General features: G+C 34.3%; 1 protein-coding gene across 1 annotated transcript; it reads left to right on the top strand.

The window, feature by feature from the left end:
- Positions 1–24,734, top strand: LOC117934095 (structural maintenance of chromosomes protein 2-1-like). Its single transcript, XM_034855709.1, has 20 exons — positions 1–394; positions 1,615–2,295; positions 2,487–2,630; positions 2,748–3,038; positions 3,141–3,326; positions 3,439–3,603; positions 3,690–3,749; positions 3,996–4,058; positions 8,417–8,508; positions 8,789–8,885; positions 9,743–9,859; positions 10,025–10,243; positions 12,886–13,026; positions 13,094–13,261; positions 13,334–13,518; positions 13,721–13,814; positions 13,885–13,973; positions 14,110–14,335; positions 22,350–22,424; positions 24,363–24,734. The coding sequence occupies exons 1-20, from the start codon at positions 77–79 to the stop codon at positions 24,480–24,482; spliced, it is 3,531 nt and encodes a 1,176-aa protein (XP_034711600.1). The 5' UTR covers positions 1–76; the 3' UTR covers positions 24,483–24,734.
- Positions 24,735–26,693: the final 1,959 nt, after the last annotated feature.

Here is a 26,693-nt window from a genome sequence, read left to right as displayed (position 1 = left end):
CTCGAACTAAAGGGTTTCCATCTCCGAGACCACCCTCTTCAGCTCTCCCCCTTAGGGTTTCAATTTCATCCCAATAATGTACATAAAGGAGATCTGCTTGGAGGGCTTCAAATCCTACGCCACTCGCACGGTCGTCCCTGGCTTCGATCCCTACTTCAATGCCATCACGGGCCTTAATGGTTCCGGCAAGTCCAACATTCTTGACTCCATTTGCTTTGTGTTGGGCATTACCAATTTGCAGCAGGTTCGGGCTTCCAATCTCCAGGAGCTGGTCTATAAGCAAGGCCAAGCTGGGATTACTAAGGCCACCGTGTCGGTGGTGTTCGATAACTCTGATAGGAGTCGGAGTCCGCTCGGTTACCAGGATTGTCCAGAAATTACGGTAACACGGCAGGTGCGTGGGGTTTGCACTGATTTTTAGTTTTAGTGTATTTTATAGCCGTTTTGTAAATTTTAGGTTTTCTGACTATTGTGAATGTATTATCCATGCGAGTTTTTGACAGCTGCATTAAAATGAAAAAGAAATATGTCCTGTTTGGTTGCTGGGGAACTGTTGAGAAGTATTGTAATACTATTATGTAATGTAATGTTATGTTTTATTTTGTTATTTTTTGGTATGTATGTTTTAGATTGTTCAAATTTGAAAGAAGAAAGCTTAATATGGGTGAAATTGTGAAGCATGTTTGCTTGTATTCAGAAATTGCATAATCTTTGGATATGATTTAAGCCTGTTTTCAGTGTAATTACTTTTTTTATTTTTTGGATTTCTTTCTTTCTTTCTTTCTTCTTTGGTTACCCATGATGTGAAATAGGCCAATCTTAGAACACGATTGAACTTGAGAAATTGGTAAAAATGTTAGATCTGGGGGGATTTTTGTGCATTTTTCGGGCACAGCAAATAACTAGAATAGAAATTTAACTTCTCTGTTTATGTGGTTTTTGTATCCGCAACCGAAAAATATCCTAATTAAGCTGAACAGTTGTAGTACATTGAGTTGGGTGAGGTTTGCAGATCCTATGGTCCTTAGTAATGGAACATGAAGATTCAAAATTTTATCCGATGTTTTGTTTTCCTACCTTTCTCAGCAACTAAATGGAGTACAAAGTCTTATCTTTTTTTATTTTATTTTATTTTATTTTTTTTAATTTTTAATTTTAATAACATAAGAACTTAGTCTAGTTTTTTCTCTTCACTCTGGGATAAACATTGTTATTTAAGGGTGTTAAAAACTGACCAAATTCTTATGACTTTTTAAAACTATTTTGGTTCTTCTGTTGATGGCTCTATTCTAGATGGTAAAAAAAAACATAAAATATGGAAAAAAAAAAAAGAAGATAAAATTATAATTTTGGGATTTACTAAATGACAAGAATTCTATTCTATTACTGTTTGGATCATCACTTTACTTTCCATGGCAAATTTGTACCAAAATTAATCAGCATTAAGTCATTTCACATATATTTCCAAAAGTTAATTGTCACTTTTATGTGATAGCATATATAATACACCCAATAATCGGTTTGTTCCAACTTGTGCTATGCTAATGTCCTTTTGGACCTTCAATGCTTTGCTTTTATTCCAACTTAGTCTAGAATTGTTTGCTTACTTGGCAGATTGTGGTTGGTGGAAGGAACAAATACCTGATAAATGGACACCTTGCCCAGCCTAGTCGAGTTCAAAACCTTTTCCACTCTGTACAGCTCAATGTTAACAACCCACATTTTCTCATAATGCAAGGGCGCATCACCAAGGTCTTAAACATGAAACCTCCTGAGATTTTATCTATGCTTGAAGAGGCTGCTGGGACAAGAATGTATGAAACAAAGAAAGAGGCTGCTCTGAAAACACTTGAGAAGAAGCAGAGCAAAGTTGATGAGATTGATAAGCTTCTTGACCAGGAGATATTGCCTGCTTTGGAGAAGTTGAGGAAAGAACGGATGCAGTATATGCAATGGGCTAATGGCAATGCAGAATTAGATCGACTTAAAAGGTTCTGCATTGCCTATGAATTTGTTCAGGCAGAGAAGATTAGGGACAGTGCAGTCTCTGGGGTTGAACAAGTAAAGACGAAGATTGCTGATATTGAAGACAGTCACAAAAGGATGCAGGTGGAAATACAGGAAATGGAGACACAAGTGTCAAACTTGACTGCTGAAAAGGAGGCAAGTATGGGCGGAGAGGTAAAAGTTTTATCAGAGAATGTAGATGCTCTTTCTCGTGAGCTTGTGAAGCAAGCATCAGTACTGAAAAATCAAGAAGACACTCTCAAGAGTGAAAAAGAGAATGCTGAAAAGGTAACTGGAGCCTGGCACCAAGCAAATGAAGATATGTTTTCTCTGGGTTGCAAGCATTGCATGCTTACCACTAGCTTTTGTTTTTTGACAGTTTGCTTTTTGTGTTTTCTTTTTCTGTTTTGTACTAATATTTTTCTGCTGTTATTGTGAGTTGTATGGAATATCACATTTAGTTGTGCTGATGTTACCAGATTGTTAGAGGTATTGAAGATTTAAAACAGTCTGTTGAAGAGAGGGCCTCTGCTGTCAAAAGGGCTGAAGATGGGGCAGCTGATCTAAAACAAAGAGTTGAGGAACTTTCTAAGAATTTGGAAGAGTGTGAAAAAGAGTACCAGGTGAAAAGAGTACTAATATATCACATTCTGCTATTGAACTTGATGGGCATTGTTATTGCTCTCATTTATGGGCAAGCTGAGCTGTATTTAAAAGTGATGTTGTACATACCATGATAGGGTGTTCTAGCTGGTAAGAGCAGTGGAAGTGAGGAAAAATGCCTTGAAGATCAACTAGCTGATGCTAAAGTAGCAGTTGGGAGTGCAGAAACAGAATTGAAACAGCTCAACACAAAAATAACTCATTGTGAAAAAGAGCTGAAAGAGAAAACAAATGAGTTAATATCTAAGCATGAAGAAGCTGTTTCTGTTGAGAATGAGCTTAATGTGAGGAGAAAGGATGTGGAAAATATCAAAATGGCATTGGAATCTCTTACATACAAAGAAGGTCAGATGGAAGCTTTACAAAAGGTTAGTGTGCTCTTCCCCAAATGGCTCCCAGCACTACATGAATGATATATGAATCCCAATTTGATCACACTTTTACATATTAGATTGCAAAATGCTTTTCAGGAACGTGCTCTTGAGCTGGACATGGTGCAGGAGTTAAAAGATGAGACAAGGATTCTTTCTGCTCAACTGGGAAATGTTCAGTTTACATACCATGACCCAGTGAAGAATTTTGATAGGTCAAGGGTGAAAGGTGTGGTTGCAAAACTAATTAAAGTGAAGGATAGCTCCACAATGACTGCCTTAGAGGTTGGGAATGCATGATAGTATATAATTGGTTTGCTTTCAAGGGTTTAATTCATTTGCCAATGTTTATGACTACAAAATAACATACGCATTCTTATGCTGAGTTCACTTATAGGTTGCTGCTGGTGGAAAGTTGTTTAATGTTGTTGTAGACACAGAAAACACTGGAAAACTACTGCTTCAAAATGGTGATCTCCGGAGAAGAGTAACGATCATTCCGTTGAACAAAATTCAATCCCATACTGTTCCTTTAAGAGTTCAAAAAGAAGCTTCTAGATTGGTTAGTCGATGCACTTATTTTTCTCCATAAATTAATGGTTTCAGTCTGTGAGCCATGGTTCAAATATTATTATTTTGCATCTTCAGGTTGGTAAGGAGAATGCAGAACTGGCTCTTTCTTTGGTTGGATATGATGAGGAACTGAAGGTATGCTTCCATGATGTTGAACCTCATCATTCAATGTTGCGCATTGTGAAATGTTTGTATATTGCCATGTTACTAGAAACTTTAGTGCTTGGACATAATTCCGTCACATATCTGTGGTGAAAATGGGCAAACCTTATTTATCTTATTGCATAGCATACGCAGTGGGAATTGAGCATTGACCTCTTGCATTTTTAACCAAATTCTGCTGGATAATAGCTTTACTAAAAGTTGGTATAAATGTCGCAGAGTGCAATGGAATATGTGTTTGGTTCAACCTTTGTTTGTAAAAGGATTGATGCTGCAAAGGAGGTAAACTCATTTTGGCAAAGCAGTTATCTGTATAGTTATTTGAGCAGTATGATTCTATTTGAATGTTTTGTTGATGCCATATTTCAGATACTTGTTTTTCTGCTCCATTTCTGGAAAAATTATTTTCTTGAAATTGACTTCAAAGCACAAAGTTTGACATATTTTTGCTGCATTGCAATAATTCTGTAAAAAATGAAACAATGAAGCACGCAATGATTTTGCCAGAAATGCAGCAGAAAAGCAGAAGTATATTTCTGCTCTTTTGGAATTTACTTCAAAGCACAAAGTTTCATATATTTTTGCTACATCGCCCTGAACAATTCTGTAAAAAGTGAAATGATGAAACACGTGTTATGTGTGTGTGTGTGTTACCTATTATTTGATCTACTTTGAAATATTCTATCCGTTGATTTTTCCTATTCCTTGTCCATCCAGTCATTTAAGTAGAATATTTAGTGTGTGTGTGTGTGTGTGTGTTACCTATTATTTGATCTACTTTGAGAATATTCTATCCTTTGATCTTTCCTATTCCTTGTCCATCTAGTCATTTAAATAGAATATTTAGGAAACAAGGACAATACCATCTTAAGATTTCAAGTGCGTGCCATCATCTGAAAGGACAATCTTGTTAAAAAAATTTCCTTGCCTTGTAGGCAATTTTTTATGGAAATATGTTTGAGGCTTCAACACCTTTGTTTTTCATTTTGTTTTGAGGTTTCTGTGTTAGTTGCCTCCAAGAGATTCTTCTTTGTTTAGTAGATTTTTTCTATTAATTCTCTTTTGAGGATGATTACTTCTACTGGTGACATATAGGTTAAATAGAATTAGATAGCTTGTATCAATCAATTAGTTCCATCCTCTAAATTTAAAATGGCTATAAATATAGCTTCATAAGCAAATATGGGACTGCCATACTGCCCTGCACCTTATGAGCTATTCTGAGGTTTCCTCAATTATTATACTCAAACAATGTCATCAGTAATAAAAAATTGAAATCACCATCTAATGAGCATGATTTAGTACCCTATGTATAAGATACCTTGATTTGAACATTTTGTCCCTTGGATTTTCATTGAGTTATATAAAAAAGTTTGAACAGTTGGAAAATGTTTTTTTTTTTTTTGATAAGTAAAACATATTGTATTAAAACAGAGGCGAAAAACTACAAAGCATACAAGGGGTATACAAAGCAACTAGCACCTCTCAAAACAAAAGAGAAAACCAACAGAGCCTCACCACCCCTTAATTGGAAGCTAACCACTTCAAGAACCCTATAAGGGATAGACGTGCCTCTCCAATATACAATCTAGCCCAGCTCCATAAATTACAAACAAAAGAATTCTTAAGATTTTGAATATCTAACACTCTCCCCCTAAAAGCTAGTCTATTCCTCTCCTTCCAAACCGTCCAAAAAATACACAACGGTATGCATTTCCAAATCTTTTTCCTTTTCTTTCACACAAAAGCTCCCCTCCAACTAGTTAAGACCTCCTTTACAGTTTTTGGAAAGACTCACTGCACACCTGATAACCCAAGGACAATATTCCACAAGACTCTTACCGCTATACAGTGTATAAGAATACGATTTACAGTTTCTTCTTCACACCCACACAGAAAGCAACAATTAGGGAGCTGCCATCCTCTTTTTCTGAAGCTTATCAAGAGTAAGCACCCTCCCCCACGTAGCCTCTCAAGCAAAGAACGCAACCTTGGTTGGAACTTTATCCACCCAAATACAACTTGATGGAAAAACAATGTCATTAGGATTGACCAACAAGCTGTACGCTGCTTTGACCCTAAACTGTCTGCTTCTTCCTCCCTTCCAAAAAACTGAGTCTTGCTCCAAAGAGGGCCTGTAACCCCTCAAAACATGGAGCAAGTCCCCTATCATATCCAAGGAAAATAGTATGTGAAAAATTGTATGGTTAAAATCATGTGGTTAAATTGGCATTTGTACATTGAGGGTAGTATGTGGGACCTATTAGGTAGTAGATTTTGACTGCATTTTGCTTATGTAGAATTATTTTAATGAATTTTTTTAAAGATTATGGAAATTGAAGTTCGCCAAACCCATTTCATATATTGCAATTTATCATGATAGAAATGGGTTTGAAATGAAATGACTAATACACTTGTTATGTATTAATGTAATAAGACAATTTTAAACTAAGCCAACAAATAGAAGTTTCATTCCGATCAATGCTTTTCTTTTAATCGTTGTTTGGATGATGATTTTGATTTAACATTAAGGATTTTGTGATCAAGTATTTGAATGAATGGAATGCCAATGGTCTCTTGAAGATTCTACTATTTAGAAGAGTATGTTTGATGTTAATAAATTTGAAGGTTGATAGGATGGTGACGGTGGCATTGTAACAATGAGAGTTGCTTTGTGTACTAGCACCCAGGTTGCTTTGTATATGTCTTGTATACTTTTTCTTTTAATACCATTGCCTTTACTTATTAAAAACAATGAGAGTTGTTGTAGTTGTACTGGTGATGGAATGGTAGTAGCAATGGGCATGATGCTATCATTAACATTTTCTATACCACCTCTTTTACCATTGCCGAATGTAGCAGGTGGTTATTGGATGTAGAAAAGATGCTAATGAATAAAATAAGTAAAAATGTCTTTTTATTTGGTTTTTTTCTTTTCACATCCAACAATCCCTTACCATATGAGTAGGCTGTAATAAGGATGATAATAAATATGGTATGAAAAGCATTTTCCTGGCAGTAGAAGTATTGATCTGTTGTCATGGCAATGACACAGTGGGGTGGCATGATTTGGCAATAGAGCTAATGTGTTAGTGGTGGTGGTTACATAAGTAGTGGTGAAGATGGCATAGTGATAGGAGTGTTGGTGGCTATAGTGATGGTTTAGCGGAAATGGTGGGTGAGGTAATTGTCTATGGCTCTATATCTTTGTCTGAAACACAGAGATCTATGGATTTTGAAGAAGACAATGCCAAATTCTATTTATCTTGAAACCCCTTCTTTTGCACCTCTCATCTACATGGTCCCTTAGAGAAAAGCTAGGACCATGATTGTAGTGTCAATCAAAACCATTAATGATCCAAATAGATACTTACAATGGAATTGCTCTTTAATGAGTAATCGGATAAATATAACTCTAAATATCGGCATGGAAACCAAGTTCAGTTGCTTTGTGCTTAAGAAAATTGATGATTATGCCAATTAAAGTTAATTCTTAACTCTTTGGGTTTTCTATACCAATGCACTTCAAAGAATTTGGAAAGTTTAAGTTTTTTTGAAAGTTGACCTTCTATTACACATTTCCTTTAGTGTATAGTCTTCAAAATCATTGGTCAAGGATATTATGTTTTTGTATCATCAAATTAGTATTGTTGGTTTATTTATATCATCAAGGATTTGCTAAATTATTGTTTGAATGAAATAAGATTTGGGAATATCATTTTCAGTCCATTTTGTTTGTTTTCTGCAGTGATTTTGAAGTGTATGATATGTAAAAAACACATAATGATTTGGATGTATATCTAGAGTTGGTAATTGATAGAGTAGTGGTCTAAAACTACTTGTTTGGACAACCAATTTTCCTAATAGTTGTGGGTGTGTGGCCCTATAAGTATATGCTTTCTAAGACCTTTCCTCATGTGTGACCTCATCTCATGTGTGACCTCATATTTGTATGAAGAGAGATAGACAAACCATGAGGGATGTGCAGCCCTATTCCTGTATGTTCTCCAATACCTTCCCTCGTGTAGCCTCATACCCACACATGGAGAGACGAATAGGCCCACAGGCCACATGGGAGGCCCCATACCTGTATGTGTTCTAGCATCCTCTTTCATGTGTGGCCCTATTCCCATACATGGAGAAATAGATGAGTCCATAGGCAAACAAATTGTGAACAAACTCCTTTGAGCTCGATAAATTGGGGAAATAAACATGTGGTCAGGTTTAAAAGCTTAAGTTGTTTGGATTTGGGCTCATAAGGTTATGCTCTCTTACACCCTCACTCATTCATGGATGTGCAGCCCCATACCTGCATGTTCTCTAACACTATCCGACCAAAGCTTGTCCTGTTTATAACCTAGTTCAAGAACTTCAGCTTGGGTATGAGTTTATCTGGTGTTAGGGCCTAACCTCTAACCTGACATGTCTATAATTAGTTAACCTGTTTTACTCAAGGGATGGAGGTAAACCTGATCAAATCAGGTGGTCCCAGGTCCAGGGTATTATTTTCAGCTCCAATACGTTCACTGCTTTCTTATTGCTTTTTATTTAAATGCAAACTGGTCATAGTGTGAATTATATGGTAAATTTTATTTTTGATTTAGCCAAAGCTAATTTGTATTGAAATGAATGGTTGACAGGTTGCTTTTAACAGGGATATCTCCACTCCAAGTGTTACTCTTGATGGTGATATATTTCAACCAAGTGGTCTTCTGACTGGTGGTAGTCGCAAGTAAACCACATGCCTGCTTATTTTCTATCTAGTCAACATTCTTTATGAGGGTGTAGTTACCTGTCATTTCAATTGCTTATTGTTTGTAAGAACATATAAATACAAAATTTTGAGTAATTTTGCAGTTCTTTTGGTTATTTTTCAATTTTTATGCATACATATGTTTCAAGTATGTTGGAAAAAGGCCATTTGTACTACCATACCTATGTTAGAAGATGCTCTCAAGGTTCAAATCTACTTTAGTAAAATAACCTTTTAAATTAACAATTTATTGTTTCAGAGGTGGTGGTGATCTATTGAGGCAACTTCATGCTTTGGCAGAGGCTGAATCAAAACTTTCAACTCATCAGCAGAAGTTATCAGAAATTGAAGCAAAGGTCAACTTTGAACAGCCTCCTCTATTTCCTGAAAAATGAAGTATTTGAGATTAAAAAAAATAGAAGTAAAAATCTTCATGTGTTTATTTAAATAAAACTTCTTTTCAATATGTTAATATTGAATGCATGTGTTTGCATCTTCTTTTAATAAGAAGTATTTATTTAACCCAATAGTCCTTGGGATCATTTGTGACTTTAATGTTGTCCACCATACATATGTTTTCAAAATATTAATATCTTATAAGTTTTCTTCAACAGGGTTGTTGCGTTTGTGTTCATGAAGTGAAAAAACTTCCAGTAAAATGATGATTACTTTGCAAAGTTTTAATTTTTATCTCCATTCAACACGACAATGGGAAGATGTTTTCTGTTTTCTTTTAAAAATGCTATCTTTATATGAACCTTATTTTATTTTTGTATTTTATAGTTAATGATAAACAAACATTCAGGTTATCTGATTAGGTTGCCAGCTTCTGAAGTTCATAAACAGTTAGGGGCACTGTTCCCTATTGTTTGTCTCTAGTAGGTTATGATCAGTCCAAAGTTATATAAAGTTTCTTATTGAAAGTTGATTGTATTGTGGTTGCATAACTATTATCAGCTTTGGAGATTTTATTCAATGAACACAAATAGCGCGTCATATTCATATTATTTTTACTTATTCAGTACGTATTTGGAACTTTGAGAACAAACTTGACATCTATCTTTTAATTATTTGTCAATCATTTGAAGATAAATGATTTTTATTATTGCAAGTGTATGTTTTCTCTTCAGATGTATTCATTGAGATTTGAAAAAAATCAGTCTTCTCCAATACTAATTTTATGTTTTTGCCTATTTCTTGGTTGACATTGCAGATCGCCGACCTCATGCCTCTTCAGAAGAGGTTCATGGACCTTAAAGCGCGGTTGGAACTTAAGTCGTATGACCTTTCGTTATTTCAGAACAGGGCTGAGCAAAATGAGCATCATAAGGTTTTGGGCCTTTCCTTTCTCACATAAAATATCTAGGAGGAAGCTTTGGTGTTATGCCATATGAAGCAATATATTTTTACCATCAGGCTGCCTCTTCTCATGTAATATGATTCTATTCTTTCTAATTTACATTCTTTTTGTTTTTTATTTTTGCTTGCAATGTAGCTCAGTGAACTGGTTAAAAGGATTGAGCAGGAGCTTGGGGAATCAAAGTCAGCTGCTAGAGAAAAGCAACTTCTGCTTGAAAACTGTATAAATACAGTGTCACTGCTTGAGAAATCGATCAAAGAGCATGCTACTAATCGGGCTGGCAGGCTTAAAGATTTAGAGAAGAAGGCAAAGGCTTTAAAGTCTCAAATGACATCAGCTTCCAAGGACCTCAAGGTATTTTGTAATTGCTGAAGTCGATCATATTAAAACTTATTGAATAGAGACTTAAGCCTCTTATAAAATATATACCAAAAGCCCATAAAGACCAAAAACCCTTTGAATATTTGAGGATTAGGTCTCAACAGCCTTGAGGCTATAGCCTCAAAGCTATAAGCCTTGATAGGGTGAGGCTTAAGCCTCAATCACCTCAATTGCCTTGAGGTGAGCCTCAATGTATAACCCTCAATACCTTTTAAAACATGGTCCACAAATCTAAAATTCATGCTATAAATTGAATCAAAACATAAATTTAGAAAATAAAAGAGAGACAAAGACACAGTGATATAACATGGAAAATATCCAAAGAGAAAGAAAAAACATGGGTTAATCATAATTGCAACATCCACTATGAAGCAGTGTTGTCAAAAGCAAAAGGCAATAAGACTCCTTTTAGCCTAAGGCGAAAGGTGAAAAACAAAGCGATAGCCTGATTATAATAAAAAAATAAAAAATATACATATATTTACCTATTCGATACTTAACCAATATAAGCGTTGTCTTCAACAATCAATATTATTTATTTTTCATCGCTCATGATGTTTTATAAAATCGACAAAATAGTAATAATTATTCAAAGTATTAAATATTATACCCCATATCATAAGAAACATCATATTAAAGATATTCTTCTTGTCTAAATGGATATTCTAATTTTTTAGACATCTAAAAGTCATAATAAAAAATAAAATAAGAGAATGAACATCTTAGAAAAATTTTGGGTATCATCATCACAGTCATCATTGAAATTAAAATTGTCATCGTTTCCATCAAGACTAGGTTAATGGCCCTCCATTTTATTATCTCTATAATTGATAATATAATATTTCATCTTAATCTAATGTTAGATTGAATGAAAATAATCTAAGTATGTTTAATCTTAATTCATGGTCAAAGGTGACCACCTCTATGCCTTGTGCCTTATCCCAAGGCAATCGCCTAGGCGTTGCCTCTTTGAAGCCACTTTGCCTGGTCTTTAAGAAGTGACTTTCATCTGTCCCACTTGGCTTGATGGCCTAGGCGACTTGGGCAATCGCCTTTAATAACATTGCTATGAAGAAAATAATCAGTACAAGGTTTTACCTAGCCTTTTGAAGCAATTGCCTTTAATAACATTGTCAATCCTCTCCCAAATTGCTTGTTTATTACCTTAGGAAACTTAACTTCCCATCATCTTCATATGGAACCCCTTTTGAATTACCTCCAAACAGGATTTTAGCCTCTTCTTGATATTTACACAAGAAGGTATTTGCTTTTATCCCAATGGATGAAGAACAAGACTAGGCATGAAAACAAAAAAATGAATCAACATATTTTGTTGGAAAATTTCTCAATCAAATCTAATTTTCAACTCAAATACCTAAATTTTTTTCTAGAAAACAAACACTCCTTAATATGAAACAGATTTGAAGCTCAAGGAGACACTCATCTCTCTCTACTATAAATCCCTAATCCAGAAATGAGTTTAAATGGTAGGATTTAAAGTTTAATTCAACGACTCAAATCGGCTTGGAAAAAAATGAAAATTTTAAGTTATGATTGAAACAATGATTGATCCAATGTAAGATTGAAACATTCTATATAACAATTGAATAATCTCCCTTCAGCATGAGCAATCAAAACTAGAGCCATTTGGTTTAAAACAAAAGTTTTTTCTCCTCCCAAGTTTCCAACCCTATTTTTGATAAAAGTATGAGAACTTTAAACTTGGTTGATCAATTTGTGAATCCATCCCATATTCATGAGTATTTTTGAAATGACGAGTGTCCAAGAGAGAATTTCAGGACTTGGAATGGTAGAATACAATGGAAAATCTTTTTGATCCAGAATTGCCCAACACAAACACACTAACACCATCAATTAGCAAGGGGTTTTTGAGTATCTTTTTACTTAACTTTTAATTGATGGTTGGAATACTTTTATTCAAGTGCTAGAATTTATCATATTAGGCTTACACATTTATAGAAGGGATTGTTAGAATCTCTTTCACGGTTAATGAATGCTCAAGTGAGATTTTGTACCTTGAAGCTTCAAAGTTGATGTGATTGCCTAAGTTCATTTGTTTGATTGCAAAGAACAACTAAGGTACACTTTAAAATTTTTTATATTGAAGCTTCAACTCAGAGCTGCAATCAATTCCCTGAGTTTTTTATTCTTTCATTTCTTTTTTTGGAGTTCTTTTTTCTTGGATTTTCCATGGCTAAACAAAATTTTCCTATTCTCATCATCTTGTACTTTGTCCTCTTCCATTAATTCCTGATTTTCTCTATAATCCTTACCTTAGTTTTCCATTATAATGCTTAATGAAATATGTTCACAAAGAGAATTTGAGACCGCCTAGAAGTCAAGTAATCCAAGAATGCAAGACATTTCACAACATGAAATATCTTCTACTATTCTCTCTAAAAAGTTTAAATATGTTGTATTTGACATTATTCATTTTGATTTTGCATCTCACTAAATCATTTTATTCACCATTTTCTTAAACTCTGTTTGGTAATTATATTTTTTTATATACATTCCGATTTTGCTAGTAGATGAAGTGCTAGAGTGCTCAATAGCGCTTCAATTTCTTATGGTTTGATTTTTCTTGCTAGTAGAGGCATGAGAATGAAAAAGAGAGGCTTATTATGGAAATGGAAGCAGTCATAGAGGAACGTGCATCTTTGGAGAGTCAACTAACATGTTTGAGAGGACAAATTGACAGTCTCACATCAGAAGTAGATCAACTTAAGAACAAGGTACCCTTCAACATCTGTTTTGGCAAGTTATGTAACATGAAGTTTAACCTTCTGGCCTCTCTCTCAGGTTTCTTCAGTAAAGAACAAGCATGACCAGGCTCAATCTGAGCTCAATTTGATCCGTTTGAAGATGAAGGAATGTGATTCTCAAATTAGTTGCATTCTCAAGGAGCAGGAGAAGCTTCAACACAAACTCAGTGAGATGAATATTGAAAGGAAGAAGCTGGAAAATGAGGTAAATTCTAATTGCCTTATATGTGTTCTTCATGACTTGATACACTAAATAATCTACTTTCCATTTTTTTAGGTAAAACGAATGGAGATGGAACAAAAAGATTGCTCTTCAAAGGTAGAAAAGTTAATTGAGAAGCATGCCTGGATTGCATCAGAAAAGCAGCTTTTCGGAAGAAGTGGAACTGATTATGATTTTGCATGCCGTGATCCTAGTAAAGCCAGGGCTGAACTTGACAAACTGCAAACTGAACAATCAGGGTATGTAGCTCAGAAACCTTTTTTCTTTTTCCTTGTCTCTTCTCATTATTGTTTGTATTGGTTTGGTTTCAAGAGCTGAGTGATTTTTCCAAACATTCTCATACTCAAATGTCGTACTGTGCTATCATTATCTTCTGTGAAATGAAGAGGTAGCAAAGAACAATTTTTTACTGATTGTTTTTTCTTCTTTTCACTAATGTAGCCTGGAGAAAAGGGTGAATAAGAAAGTTATGGCAATGTTTGAGAAAGCAGAAGATGAGTACAATGAATTAATATCCAAGAAAAGCATAATTGAGGTTTGTAGCTCTCAATCTGTTGACATGTTGTCATACTATGATTTTACTTATGATAATATGCCTTTAATAGAATGACAAGTCAAAAATCAAGATGGTGATTGAAGAGCTGGATGAAAAGAAGAAGGAAACATTAAAGGTTACTTGGACTAAAGTTAACAAGTGAGTCTATTGCATCATGCTAGATTACATGGTTCTTTTAATTGATACTAAAATTAATCATTTATTTGGTTATTGATCTTTGATTTTATAGAACTTGATGAAGCTTACTATTCATAATTTTGTGTCTCGTTTTCAGGGACTTTGGATCCATCTTTTCTACTCTATTACCAGGCACAATGGCAAAGCTGGAACCTCCTGAAGGATGCAGTTTCTTGGATGGTCTTGAGGTTCGTGTTGCATTTGGAAGTGTTTGGAAACAGTCCTTGTCGGAATTGAGTGGAGGGCAACGTTCACTGCTTGCACTCTCTCTAATATTGGCATTGCTCCTCTTCAAACCAGCTCCACTTTATATTCTGGATGAGGTGCTGTACGATTTTTTTTTTTTCATTTATAATTTGGCATAGTTTTGAAATATTTTTTTCCATATCTTTAGCATTTGAAACTTATAATATAGATTGCATTACCAAACTTATTAAATGGATTTGCTTTGAGGAAGAGTTAACAAGGATTCTTCTGATAATTGTTATAGCTGGATTTGCTTTATGCATCTATGTTCATGGTACTATGTACAACTTTTCTTTAGTTTTTCCAATGGTGCAGTTTACTTTTATGAGGGTTTAGTCTGAGGGTCTTCTTGTGAAGCACATTAAACCAAGAGATTTTTTCTCTCATCTTTCAAAAATTTTCAAAGCTATTACTATTGTATATTATAATTGATCTTTTCAAAATTTTACAAGCTATGAATATTGTATCTCTCTAGATATTCTAAGTATCTGAAACTGGGCAGGAAACAAAACAATGATTAAAAAAAAGCACTGCAGAAAAAAAGGGCAGACCATAAAGTGGAGGTTGCTATTGTTATTTTTTATTTCTTCAATACAAGTAGATTTATGGGCTAGACTTTGTAACCACAACCCTTTATTTTAGGAGATTCAAATCAGTTGTATTTTAGGAGATTCAAGCTAGCTGTAATACTATAGCTAGCAATTAGAAATAGAAACAAGGAACACAATCACAATCTCCCATATTTAGAAAATAAACCACATCTTGGATTTTATCCTTATTCAGAGAATTAGAATTATCCGAGATTCTCTACACTCCCCCTCAAGCTGGACTAAACACATTGAATAGACCCAACTTGTCAACCAATCTTAAACACCGGCTTGAATGATCCCTTAGTTAGCAAATCTGCAACATATTGTGATGAAGGTATATACACGACACAAATGCTCCCCTCTTCAATCCTTTCCTTGATAAAGTGGCAGCCCACCTCTACATGTTTTGTTCTATTGTGATGCACATGGTTATGGGAGATGGTGATGGCAACTTTGTTGTCACTATAAATCTTCATAGGCTCATTTCTCATAAATTTCAAATCATCCAACAATATCTTCAACCAAAGTAACTTGTAGATCCCATGTGCTAAAGTTTTAAATTCTATCTCAGCACTACTCTAGCCACCACTATTTATTTCTTGCTCCTCCACGTCACTAAATTACCCTACACAAAGGTGCAATATCCGGTTGTTAACCTCTTGTCTTTCACTGGTCCTACTCAATTTGCATATGTAAAAGCCTCAACACTCCTCTCTTCACTTTTCTTAAGGAATAGGTCCTCATCCTAGAGTCACTTTGAGGTGTCTCAAAATCTAACACAGAACTTCCATGTGTTTTTCATAAGGAGAATGCATATACTGGCTCACGACACTAACTGCAAAGGCAATATCAGTTTAGTATGGGAAAGATAGATAAGCTTTCCTACTAGACGTTGGTATCAACTTTTATCAACCGGTGTACTTTTAGATTGTTTGCCTAGTTTCAAATTATGATTTATGGGTGTATCTGCAAGTTTGCACCCTAACATCCCTATCTCCTCCAAGAGATCAAGGACGTACTTCCTTTGAGAAATTGAAATATCACTTCTATTTCTTGCTACTTCCATACCAAGAAAATATCTCAATAGGCTTAGATCTTTAATCTCAAATTCTGCTGCAAGAGATTTTTTTAGCCTTTCCATCTCTACAATATCATCACTAGTCAAGATTATATCAACATAGATTATGAGAATCATAAGCTTATCCCCTTTATGTCTATAGAACAGAGTATGATCAGATTGAGCTTATTGGTACCCTTGCTGATGAATAGCCTTCATAAATCTACCAAACCAAGCCCGTGGAGACCGTTTCACTCCATAAAGAGATTTTTTGAGCTTGCAAACCTTTCCATTAATTCTAGCCTCATCAAATCCTATTGGTAGATCCATAGACTTCTTTCTCCAACTCACGATTCAAGAATGCATTTTTGACATCAAGTTGTTTTCCAAATTTGTTGCCAAGGACAAGAGTACTTGAATAGTATTTAGCTTTGCCACTAATGCAAATGTCTCTTGATAGTCAACTCCATATGTCTGAGAAAACCCTTTTACAGTCAATATGGGATTTTTTTCCTTGGCATTTCCACAACATCCCAAGTTCTATTCTTTTCTAGAGCTAACATTTCTCTTCTCTTATTGTGTTTCTCCATTCCGGCATTGATAAAGCTTCCTATGTAGTTTTCAGAATTTCCATAGATTAGTTACAAGAGCTTGAATAGATGATGACAAGTGATTGTAAGCTACAAACTTGGAGATTGGGTGTTGAGTACAAGATCATATTCTTTTCTTGAGAGCTATAGGAACATTAAGATCATTACCTCCAAAAGTAACATGTGGGTTAGAAGTTTGAGTACTTGATATTGATTCAAATTCATGGTTTTGCAAGAGGTCCGTTAGGTGTTCCACCTTTTGAGTATTTTTTTGTCTTGAATAAACAATTGGCTTGGGAGATTGGAGTTGCAAGTCCTCCTATCATTGAACCCTTGTTCATGGTCATAGTAGGTTCGCCAAAGGGTGTTTATGACTATTCAGGCTCACATCCCAATATTTTCATCCTCACTAACTCTCTTCGCTTGAGGGAAATTTTTGGTGAAAAAAGATTTGTTTTCAAAGAATATCAAATCCATAGAAGTGTAATATTTGCGTGTGTTTGGTCAATAACATTTGTACCCTTTTTATGTAGGAGAGTATCCTAAGAAAATACATTTTCGAGCTTTAGGGTCAAGTTTACTTCTATTATTATCGTGGATGTGTACAAAGGAAGTACAACCAAAGACTCTTAATTTAAGTGAAGAGATAGATTGGTTGTGAGGATAGGATTTGAGAAAACAAGTTACTGGTGCTTCATAATTGAGAATTTGGGTTGGCATTCTATTTATTAGATAACAAGGCATTTTTGTACATTATTTGTGAACATAATGGCTTTAGCTATTTCTAGAAGGTGGCGATTCTTTCTTTCAGCAATGCCATTTTGTTGTGGGGTTATTCTGCAGAAACTTCTACGAATAATGCCTTTCTCAGAGAGAACCTTCTAAAATAGATTTTAAACACTTGCTTTGCTTCTGATTTTTCTTTCGAAAGATATACCCAACAAACCCTAGTGTGATTATCGATAAATGTGATAAACCATTGTTTTTCATTAAAATGTTTAACACGTGAAGGACCCCAAATATCACTATGGAATAATGAAAAAGGTGATGACACTTTGTATTTTTGAGGAGGATAAGTGGAATGAACATGTTTGGCTAAGTGACAAATTCCACATTGAAAAAAATCTCCATTATGAAATAGTGATGGATACAAAGTTCGCAAATATGAAAAACTTGGGGGGCTTTGTCTACAATGTCACAATATTATTTCCTGTTCTCCAGAAAGAGACTTACAACTTGCAATTTAAGTTTGTTTATTCAATTCAACTTCCTTCTCAAAATAATATAAGCCCTCATGTTCTCTAGAATTGCCAATCCTTTTCTCCGAAGTCAGGTCTTGAAACACATAAGAAAACTCAAAGAAATGAGCACCACACGTTAAATGTCTAGTTAGCTTACTAATATAGAGAAGGTTGCAAGACAAATTTAGAATATGCAAAACAGAATGTACTTCAATATTAGGGCTAATTCTAATAGTTCTAGTTCTTGCCACTGTTGAAAGAGATCCATATGCTGCTTTAACCTTGAAACTTCCTAAACTAGGATTATATGACGGGAAGAATTTTTTGTAGTCCATCATATGATTTGTGGCTCCAGAGTCAATCATTATGGTTCTAGATCATTGTTGTAACTACCAAAGGTTGAGAAAAAAAATTACCTCTCTATGCTAATAATGAAGTATTAGAGTCTTTTGATGGTTTTGCCACCGATCAAAAGAAAAAACCAACATTCACCAAATTCTTATTAAAAATAAATTAGAGGTACAAGCTCTAATTTATACAAAGTAGAACGTGAAACAGACCTTAATTCTAGGAATAATAAAGTCATATCTCCTAAGATTTTGTTGCTATTAATCAACAACATTTATTCAAAATGAAAAAAGTCAAGTAACGTTCAAATAAGAGTTGATTATTCGGCTATTAGTTTGAAACAAAATCTGCCCATAATTAGAATGATTTGATTTTGTTTGAATTATCTTCCAACACTCCGCCTCAAGTTGGGCGGTACAAATTGAACATGCCCAACTTGTCTACTAATTGTTCGAATCATCTTCTTGATAGTAATTTGATAGGTACATAAATCATGCAAATTGTACCATCTTCAACCTTCTCCTTTATAAAGTGTCTGTCAACTTCCACATGTTTAGTTCAGTCATGATGAACTGGGTTGTGTGATATGTTGATGGTCGCCTTATTGTCATAATACATCTTCAATGGCATCTCCTCCTTCACATCAATTTCTCCTAGAAGTTGTTTAAGCCATAGTAGTTCGCACATATCATGAGCAATTGCACGAAATTCTGCCTCTGCATTGCTTCTAGCTACTACCATTTGCTTCTTGCTCCTCCAAGTCGCTAAGTTGGCCCACACAAAGGTGCAATAGCTTGAAGTTGATCTTTGATCATCTAGGGAACTTGCCAGTTAGCATTCGTGAACCCTTCAATGCTTCTCTTTTCATTTTTCTAAAGAATAATCCTTTCCCTAGAGATCCTTTAAGATACTTTAGAATTCTATACACGACTTCCATATGTTCTTTGCAAGGAGCATGCATGTATTGACTCACAATTATTATTGCAAAAGTGATGTCTGGTCTAGTGTGGGAAAGATAAATTAGCATCCCTACTAGACATTGATATCTTTCGATGTTGATAGGTGTGCTTTCTTTTTGTTCTCCAATCTTCTTTACCGGGTCCATTGAACCATCAAAAGGTTTACATCCTAGCATCTCGGTTTCCTTCAAGAGATCTAGAATATATTTTTTTTTTAGGAAACTGATATTTCACTCTTGTTCCTTGCCATTTCCATCCCTAGAAAGTAACATAGAGGTCCTAGATCTTTGGTTTCAAACTCAGCAGCCAACTTCCCTTTTAATTGTTCCATCTCCACTAGATCATTTCCCAGTCACTATAATGTCATCCACATAGACAATGAGAATAGTGACCTTACCATCATTGTGATGATAAAACAAGGTATGATCAGATTGATCTTGTGTATATCCATGCATCATGATGGCCTTAGTAAATCTCTTGAACCATGCACGAGGAGACTGTTTCAGCCCATAGAGAGATTTTCTAAGCTTGTAGACTTTCCCTACCTTCCTTCCTTGATCAAATCCAGGAGGCAATTCCATGTACACTTCTTCTTCTAGGTCTCCATTCATAAAAGCGTTTTTTTTATGTCTAGTTATTGAAGTCACCAATCCAGATTTGCAGCAAGGGATAAAAGAATTGTTATAGTATTAAGTTTGAAAATCGGGGCAAACGTTTCTTGATTGTCAATACCATAAGTTTGTGCAAATCCCTTGGCTACCAACCTCGCCTTGTACTTTTCAATGAACCCATCTAGTATTTTACAACAAACACCCATTTGCATCCAACATGCATATTTCCTTTGGGCTTGTCCACTAAATCCCAAGTTCGGTTTTTTTCCAAAGCTTTCATTTCCTCCATCAAAGCTTCTCTCCATCGATGATCTTGTAGAGCCTCATGAATGTGTTCCAGAACTTCTCCTAAAAGTCTGGAAATAAAAGTTTGAAATTGAGGTGAGAGATGGTTATATGACACAAAATTGGATATTGGGTGTTGAGTACATGGCCAAACTCTTTTTCTTATGGCTATAGGCAAATTAAGGTCACGTACCTCAGGAAGGACATTTTGTTATGATTCTTGACAGCACTATTGGTCCATTTTGGTCTCTACTATTCTTGACTTACTACTCCTTGAATAGACCTAAAGTTCTGGTTGCTGTAGTGAATCAATCTGTTTTTGTTGTTGACACCCCAGGTCTGGCTGGGTTTGGTCGTTCTGGTTTGTCAATTTCAAACACTAGCTAGTTAAGGAGGTGTTCTGGCTGTTCAAGTGGGTAAGAAGGCTAGTTTAATAGTTGTTTTGGTGATATAGTTGGATTAGGCAGCAAGTTTGGTGGTTGTTCTGGTAGTGGGCTTAGCAATGATAATTCCCAAAAATTCTCTTTATCTACATTCTGCCCCTGAAGTGAATTTTTGGAGAAAAAAGGTGAATTCCCAAAAAAATGTAACATCCAAAGCGACAAAGTATTTTTGTTTTTTAGGAGAGTAACAACGTACCCCTTTTGTGTGGCTGAATAACCAAGGAAGACATAGGCTAATGCTGTAGGATCCAGTTTAGTTCGAGTTTGATCAAGAACATGAACAAAGCCTTTATAGCCCAAAACCTTAAGGGGAAGTTGGTTAATGGACTAAGTTTGTGGATATAATTGAAGGAATCTTTTTAATGGTGTTTGGTAATTGAGAGCTCGGGTAGGCATATGATTTATAAGATAATAGGTTGTAAGAATGGAATCTCCCCAAAATTGTTTTGGTACATTTGTGGTAAGCATAATGGCGGGCTACTTCCAATAAATGTCTACTCTTTCACTCGGCCACTCCATTTTGTTGAGGTGTATCTACACACAAACTTTGATACATAATCCTTTTTTCTAACAAATAATTCCCCAAAATGGTATTAAAATACTCTTTCCCATTATCCGTTCGTAAGACTTGGATTCTAGCATTAGATTGGTTTTGAATCATTTGATAAATTTTTGAATGTTGGTTCTGCCTCATTTTTTTCTTTCAAGAGATATGTCACTATGTATCATTGCAAAAGGTTTGGATGCTTAGTAGGGTTGAGAAGGATAATTGGACCGTTGATGTTTAGCAAATTGATAAATATCATACTGAAAAACATCTTTATTATTGAAAAGAGAAGGAAACAAATGCTTCAAATATTGAAAATTAGGGTGGCGTAAACTAAAGTGCCACAACACTATTTCTTGTTGCTTAGTCCTCTAGGAAGATTCACAACCAGCTTATAGAACTTATCCATCCTTGGTATTGTCTTCCTTGAAGTAGTAGAGCCCTCCATATTCCTCAGCATTGCCAATCCTATTCCTTAGACAGCAAATTACATGATAATTTTGGGACATGGAGAACATTGAAAAGGGTTATATGAGGCACTAAAATTATAGTACCAGTCCCTGCAACAGTAGTGAGAGATCCATCTGCAATTTTGACTTTAATGTGTCCAGAACCTGGAGTATAAGTAGAAAAAAAGACTTGCACAACCTGTCATATGGTCTGTTGCCCCTAAGTCTATGATCCAAGGGTTGAATTTTTCTGTTGTTCCACTCAAAGCAGTCCGAAATGTACCTTTTTGGGCTAGGAAGGATGAGTTAATGAGGTTTTAGGATGTATTAGTGCCTGATTCTGCTGGTACCAAGGCTGAGGATGGTGTTAACAATTTGTAGAGCTGCTCTAACTGCTCCTTGTTTAAGGAAATATTGACAGAGCTCTCTCCTTTCTGCTATTCAGTATCTGAAGTGGCTGTGATTGGATCTCTGACAGTGACACCAAAGGTTGTCATTTCTTCTGTTGTTGCAAGTATCTCCATGGGAACTGTCATCTTTACAGGCTGTCAGGGCAGAGTTATCAGCAGTAGTATTGCCAGGAACAGTAGGAGTTTTTTACCCCACCAACCATCACACATTTGCATGTTTGCAATTTCCAATATTTTAATCCTTGTTCACATGATGGCTGTTATATTAATTTTATTTCCGATTCAGATAATATAGTCATAACATTTGCTGGAATTTTGCGAAATCAGACTCAGCATTTTGAGATTTTGAAAACTTTGAGACCATATTTAGTCAATCTAGATTGAAGAAAAGACCTTATTCTAGAAACTTATGCACTAAAAACAGAGTTTTCCCTACTTAGAATATTCATTATTCATTACTGGTTTTGTTCATGAAAGTCACTTTCCCTTCTATGTTTTGTTGCTCTATACTTCTACTTGCATATTCAAATGGATCTGCAAATAATTTGATTTTGTTGATAGGTCGATGCTGCCCTTGATTTAAGTCACACTCAAAACATTGGAAGAATGATTAAATCCCATTTCCCACATTCCCAGGTTAGTAAATATATATATTTTTTTATTTGTTCTCATCAGCATGTTGATTCACTTTTCTTTTTATCCTCCTAAACTTTAGTATATTTTTTTGCCAATTGAATTTTAGCTCTTGTAATAGACATGGGGCCTTTAGCTATAATTAAATTATAATCAAAAAATAAATTTTCTATGGTACGAAAAAGGTATCATGATTCATGCCTCCAAAAGTCAACTAATGAGATTGAGAGTTTGTTTCTTAATACATGAAACTACCTAGAGGGGAAGTGAATAGGTAGTCCAAAATTTTATTTCCCAATTTAAAATTTATTCAAATTTTATGAGAGGTAGATTCAAACAATGTATATATAGAAATCAATCACATACAAGGACATCAACTATAGGTGGAAATAACACTTACAAAGTTCTCGAGAAATTTCGTAGATGAAAAACCTACAAGTTGAACGATTGGGAATAGAGTCACAAAATATGTAAAAGATTGTACGTAGATTACCTAATCTGGAAGATCCAACTCCCAAAGGGTCTTATACCGGTAAGCACCTACCCAACTTTTCATATCCTTATCGCCACACTCTTTGTTCCTTACGGAATACCTTATCCCATGCTAAGGCTATGAAAGAACATACCTTCCTTTTCAATGAAAACTCTTTCAAGATTGTGCTTGAAAGGTTTGAGAGATGGAGATCTAGGGTAGAGAGAATAGTCACGTTCTTATGCATGTCTTCAATTTATAAAAACTTAGTATTTATATCAAAATATTTGGAGACAATTTTGGAGATCTTTTTTCCAAAAAGTTACCAAAATATCCTTTAAAAAAATTGGAAAACGGCTAGAAATATGCAAGAATATGGCCCAATGTTTGAAAGTCTGTAGGTGATGTTTGAGAGAGATGTTTGAATGTCTCCTGTGTGACATTTAGATGTCCAACCTGCATTTTGCCCACTCGGTTGAGTTTTTCAATCTCTTCTCCAAAATTTCACCTAGTATTCATGTGGTAACCACTTCTCATGGCCTAATTTCACCTAATGTATATGTACCTCAAATGCGAATCAACTCTGAAGTAACTAATGATTGATTTTAATTGGTAAGACCCCTCAGGAGGTAAGCTACATTGGACTCAATACAATAATGGAACAAAATTATCAACCTAATCTAATACATCATTTGAGATACCTAAAGGTAATGATATATTAAATAGTAAAATGTTAATTTTTATTAGTTATATATATTTTAGTGGATAATACCTTCAAATGCATTCAGGTACGTATGAAGAGTAGCATGTATGACATGAACAATGCTTGTTTCTAGAAGAGTCTGCTACCTAGTTGACATTAATCAACATAAGGGGTTCTTAACTCAAGAAACCAGCAGAAAGAGGAGTCAACACTTCTATCTTAGATGTAACTCTACTCAGTATTTCTATAATTAGATTTGTTCATATGGCCAACTGGAAGAATAAACTATTCATTACTAAGAGCAAGATGAAACTTTCTAGAAGTTAATAAAGTGGCCATAAGATCAATTATTGTAGTTGTGCTTTTGCTACACAGTCAAATGAATAGTCAAGAAAAGTCATGAAAATTTTAAGATATAGACATATGTTATATATTATATTATAAGTGACAAGTATGAAAGTTAGGGGAAGTCTGTTTTTAATGGATCAGTTTGAACCCTTGCTCAACCTAGTATAGAATAGAACACTGTACACCACTGTTCGTTGAACTAAACATGGATTTAGTTTCTGCTGTGTAGTTGTATCCTGGGTTGGTTAAATAAATCTAAGGATTGCAAGGGAAAATTTTAGAATAAAATGCATCAAATGTACCCAACATTTATTATAAATCTGGAATCAAGCAGTTGGCAGACAAGATTTCATGTTCTTTTTATCAAATTTTCATGTATCCAATGGGTTTCCTTTTCGTTTGTTTTCTTATCTTTCAGTTCATTGTGGTTTCTCTTAAAGAAGGCATGTTCAATAATGCCAATGTTCTTTTCCGGACAAAATTTGTGGATGGTGTTTCCACAGTTCAGAGAACTGTTGCAGCTAAGCAGAACAAGTGATTTTGTTATCTTCTTAGTTTCTGTATTAAAGCGGTATGTCCTGACTCAGTTTGATGTATATAGTTGTAATCCCTACATGACAATACTATTGAACAATTTGTAGTGGTGGGAAGTTACAGTGCCATTCCTATTTTACAGATCATGGGGTTTATTAGGTTTTAATTTTACTGATATAGATCTGGCATCTGGCAATGCCTTTGATGTGCCAATTCTTGTGATCTAATCTAGGTACTTCTGTTTCATGATTCTTAAGGGAAACCTCTGATCAGGGGTGTAGTGGGCTGCACCACTTTACAAATTAACAAGAAATGAATCGGCCCTAGCTTTACCTATTACCTCGGGCCTAAGCACTTTCAGTCTAACCTGGTCCCTGAAACATCATAGTGAACTGTTGCCCAATCCTAAACTATAAAATAATCATTTTAGTACCTAGCGAATATAAATCATATGCTTCATTATAATCATATCGTTTTTGTGTAAATCAATTAGGAAACTAGCCCTAGGCAAGGACTGTTGGGCTGGGCTTGAATTTCCATGACTAGGCCTGACCTGATACTCAGATGGGCTAGTAAATCTGGGTTTAATCTGGCCCTAGGATCAAAACACCCTGACCAGACCTCCTAAAATACCTGACCTTCGGCCATTTTAACCCTGCCAATTCTGATATTCCTTTGATGAATGAGTGCATTAGATCTTGTGTTTGGTCTTAAGAACTAAAGAAGTGGTAGCTGTTACCTCTTCTTGGAGAAGCTATTGCTTTGATAGTATATGCGAAATACAACTGCAATAATGTGCACCTTGCTGAGAAGGTCCAGCTTTTATATATCTTGGGGACAATTTTCAATGTGTTGAAGTAGCTGGCCTGTTCAAGCTTTTAATGTATTATTTATTGTAAGATAATTTTGTTTTAATGAAAAAAATGTTTTTTTTTTCTTTCATCACTTCTTTCTCATTTATCTTTTCAATTTTTTTTTTTTTTGGCTTTTGTGATAATTAAGCTTGGTTATTAGCCACCTTCATTAAGATGAGATAAGTTGTTAGGGATATGATGTTATTGGGCTTTAGTATATCATTAATTTGTTTTGTTCACACATAAGAGGGAGGAATTGGGATTAATAATCTAGTGTAAGTAAACTTGATAAATAAATGTTCAAAAAATTAATAATCTCATTTAAATAACAAAATCTTTTGGCCATAATTTGGATCATTAAAGAAAAAAATAATAATTTAGCTAAATGCATGAGATAATAAATTTTTTAGAAAGCCTTAAGGGTCCAAGGATATATACATTAATAATTAATGAAGTCCATAAAAAAATAAAAAACAAAAAATCATAATAGAGTATTGATTAATTTTTTAGAATTTTTATTTTTTTCAATTCAACTCTTTCTTCAAACTATCGGATACTTAAATCTCTTTATATTAACATGGATTAAAAGTAATTTTTGTAGATAAAGGTTTTAAATAATTTTTTTAATGAGAATAAAATGAATTTTTATTTATTTATTTTGCAAATTGAAGTTGTAGAAATCATTTTCTTCAATTGGAACGAAAATATTTTCTTTATAAATAAATTAATTCCTTTGTAAATAAAATGAAATTGAAATACTTTTGTAAATAAAATTCTAAAAATTCATTCATTTTTAGTAAAAATAATTTTTGTTGTCAAATTGAAATTTTGTAATAAATTCTTTTGATACAATAAGTGTAAATAACTTTTTTGAAAATTGAATCAAATCACTTGAAAAAAAATATAAATTGACTTTTTTTTTGTGAATAAATTAATTGAAATCATTAATTCAAAATTGTTTTTGACAAAATCTTTTGAAATTTCTTAAAAACTAATTCTTTTGAATTTATTTTTTTATTTAGTTCAATAAATCATTTTGCATAATTCTTTTATCATTTATTTTGTACATTCTTGTAATTAAATTTTATCATCATTTTTGTGTATATTGATTTGCTTCTTTAATCTTGGTATCTATGATTAATTAATTAATTACCACAATTATCTCAATTTATTTAGTAGAGATTATAGATATATGAGTTTAGAAGTGTGCTATGGCTCACCACCGTACTTTCTTGATACATAACTTGACCTTCGAATTCAAACTTAATTTTTTACAAATACGTCTTTTCTAATTAAGGAGTCACACAAAGTTTTCTTTTTTATTTTGTTTTCCCTTTAAAAATAAAATAAAAATAAGTGGC

This window comes from Vitis riparia, chromosome 16, assembly GCF_004353265.1.
Source record: "Vitis riparia cultivar Riparia Gloire de Montpellier isolate 1030 chromosome 16, EGFV_Vit.rip_1.0, whole genome shotgun sequence".
Taxonomy (NCBI): Eukaryota; Viridiplantae; Streptophyta; class Magnoliopsida; order Vitales; family Vitaceae; genus Vitis; species Vitis riparia.
Note: the sequence above shows the minus strand (reverse complement) of the source record. Positions and strands in the feature narration are given on the sequence as shown.

Excerpts from the sequence above, each read along its gene's own strand:
- LOC117934095 (XM_034855709.1), top strand. The coding sequence starts at position 77 with ATGTACATAAAGGAGATCTGCTTGGAGGGCTTCAAATCCTACGCCACT. Across the intron at positions 3,750-3,995 it reads GATATGATGAGGAACTGAAG|AGTGCAATGGAATATGTGTT; the intron begins GTATGCTTCCAT and ends TAAATGTCGCAG. Across the intron at positions 9,860-10,024 it reads AGCAAAATGAGCATCATAAG|CTCAGTGAACTGGTTAAAAG; the intron begins GTTTTGGGCCTT and ends CTTGCAATGTAG.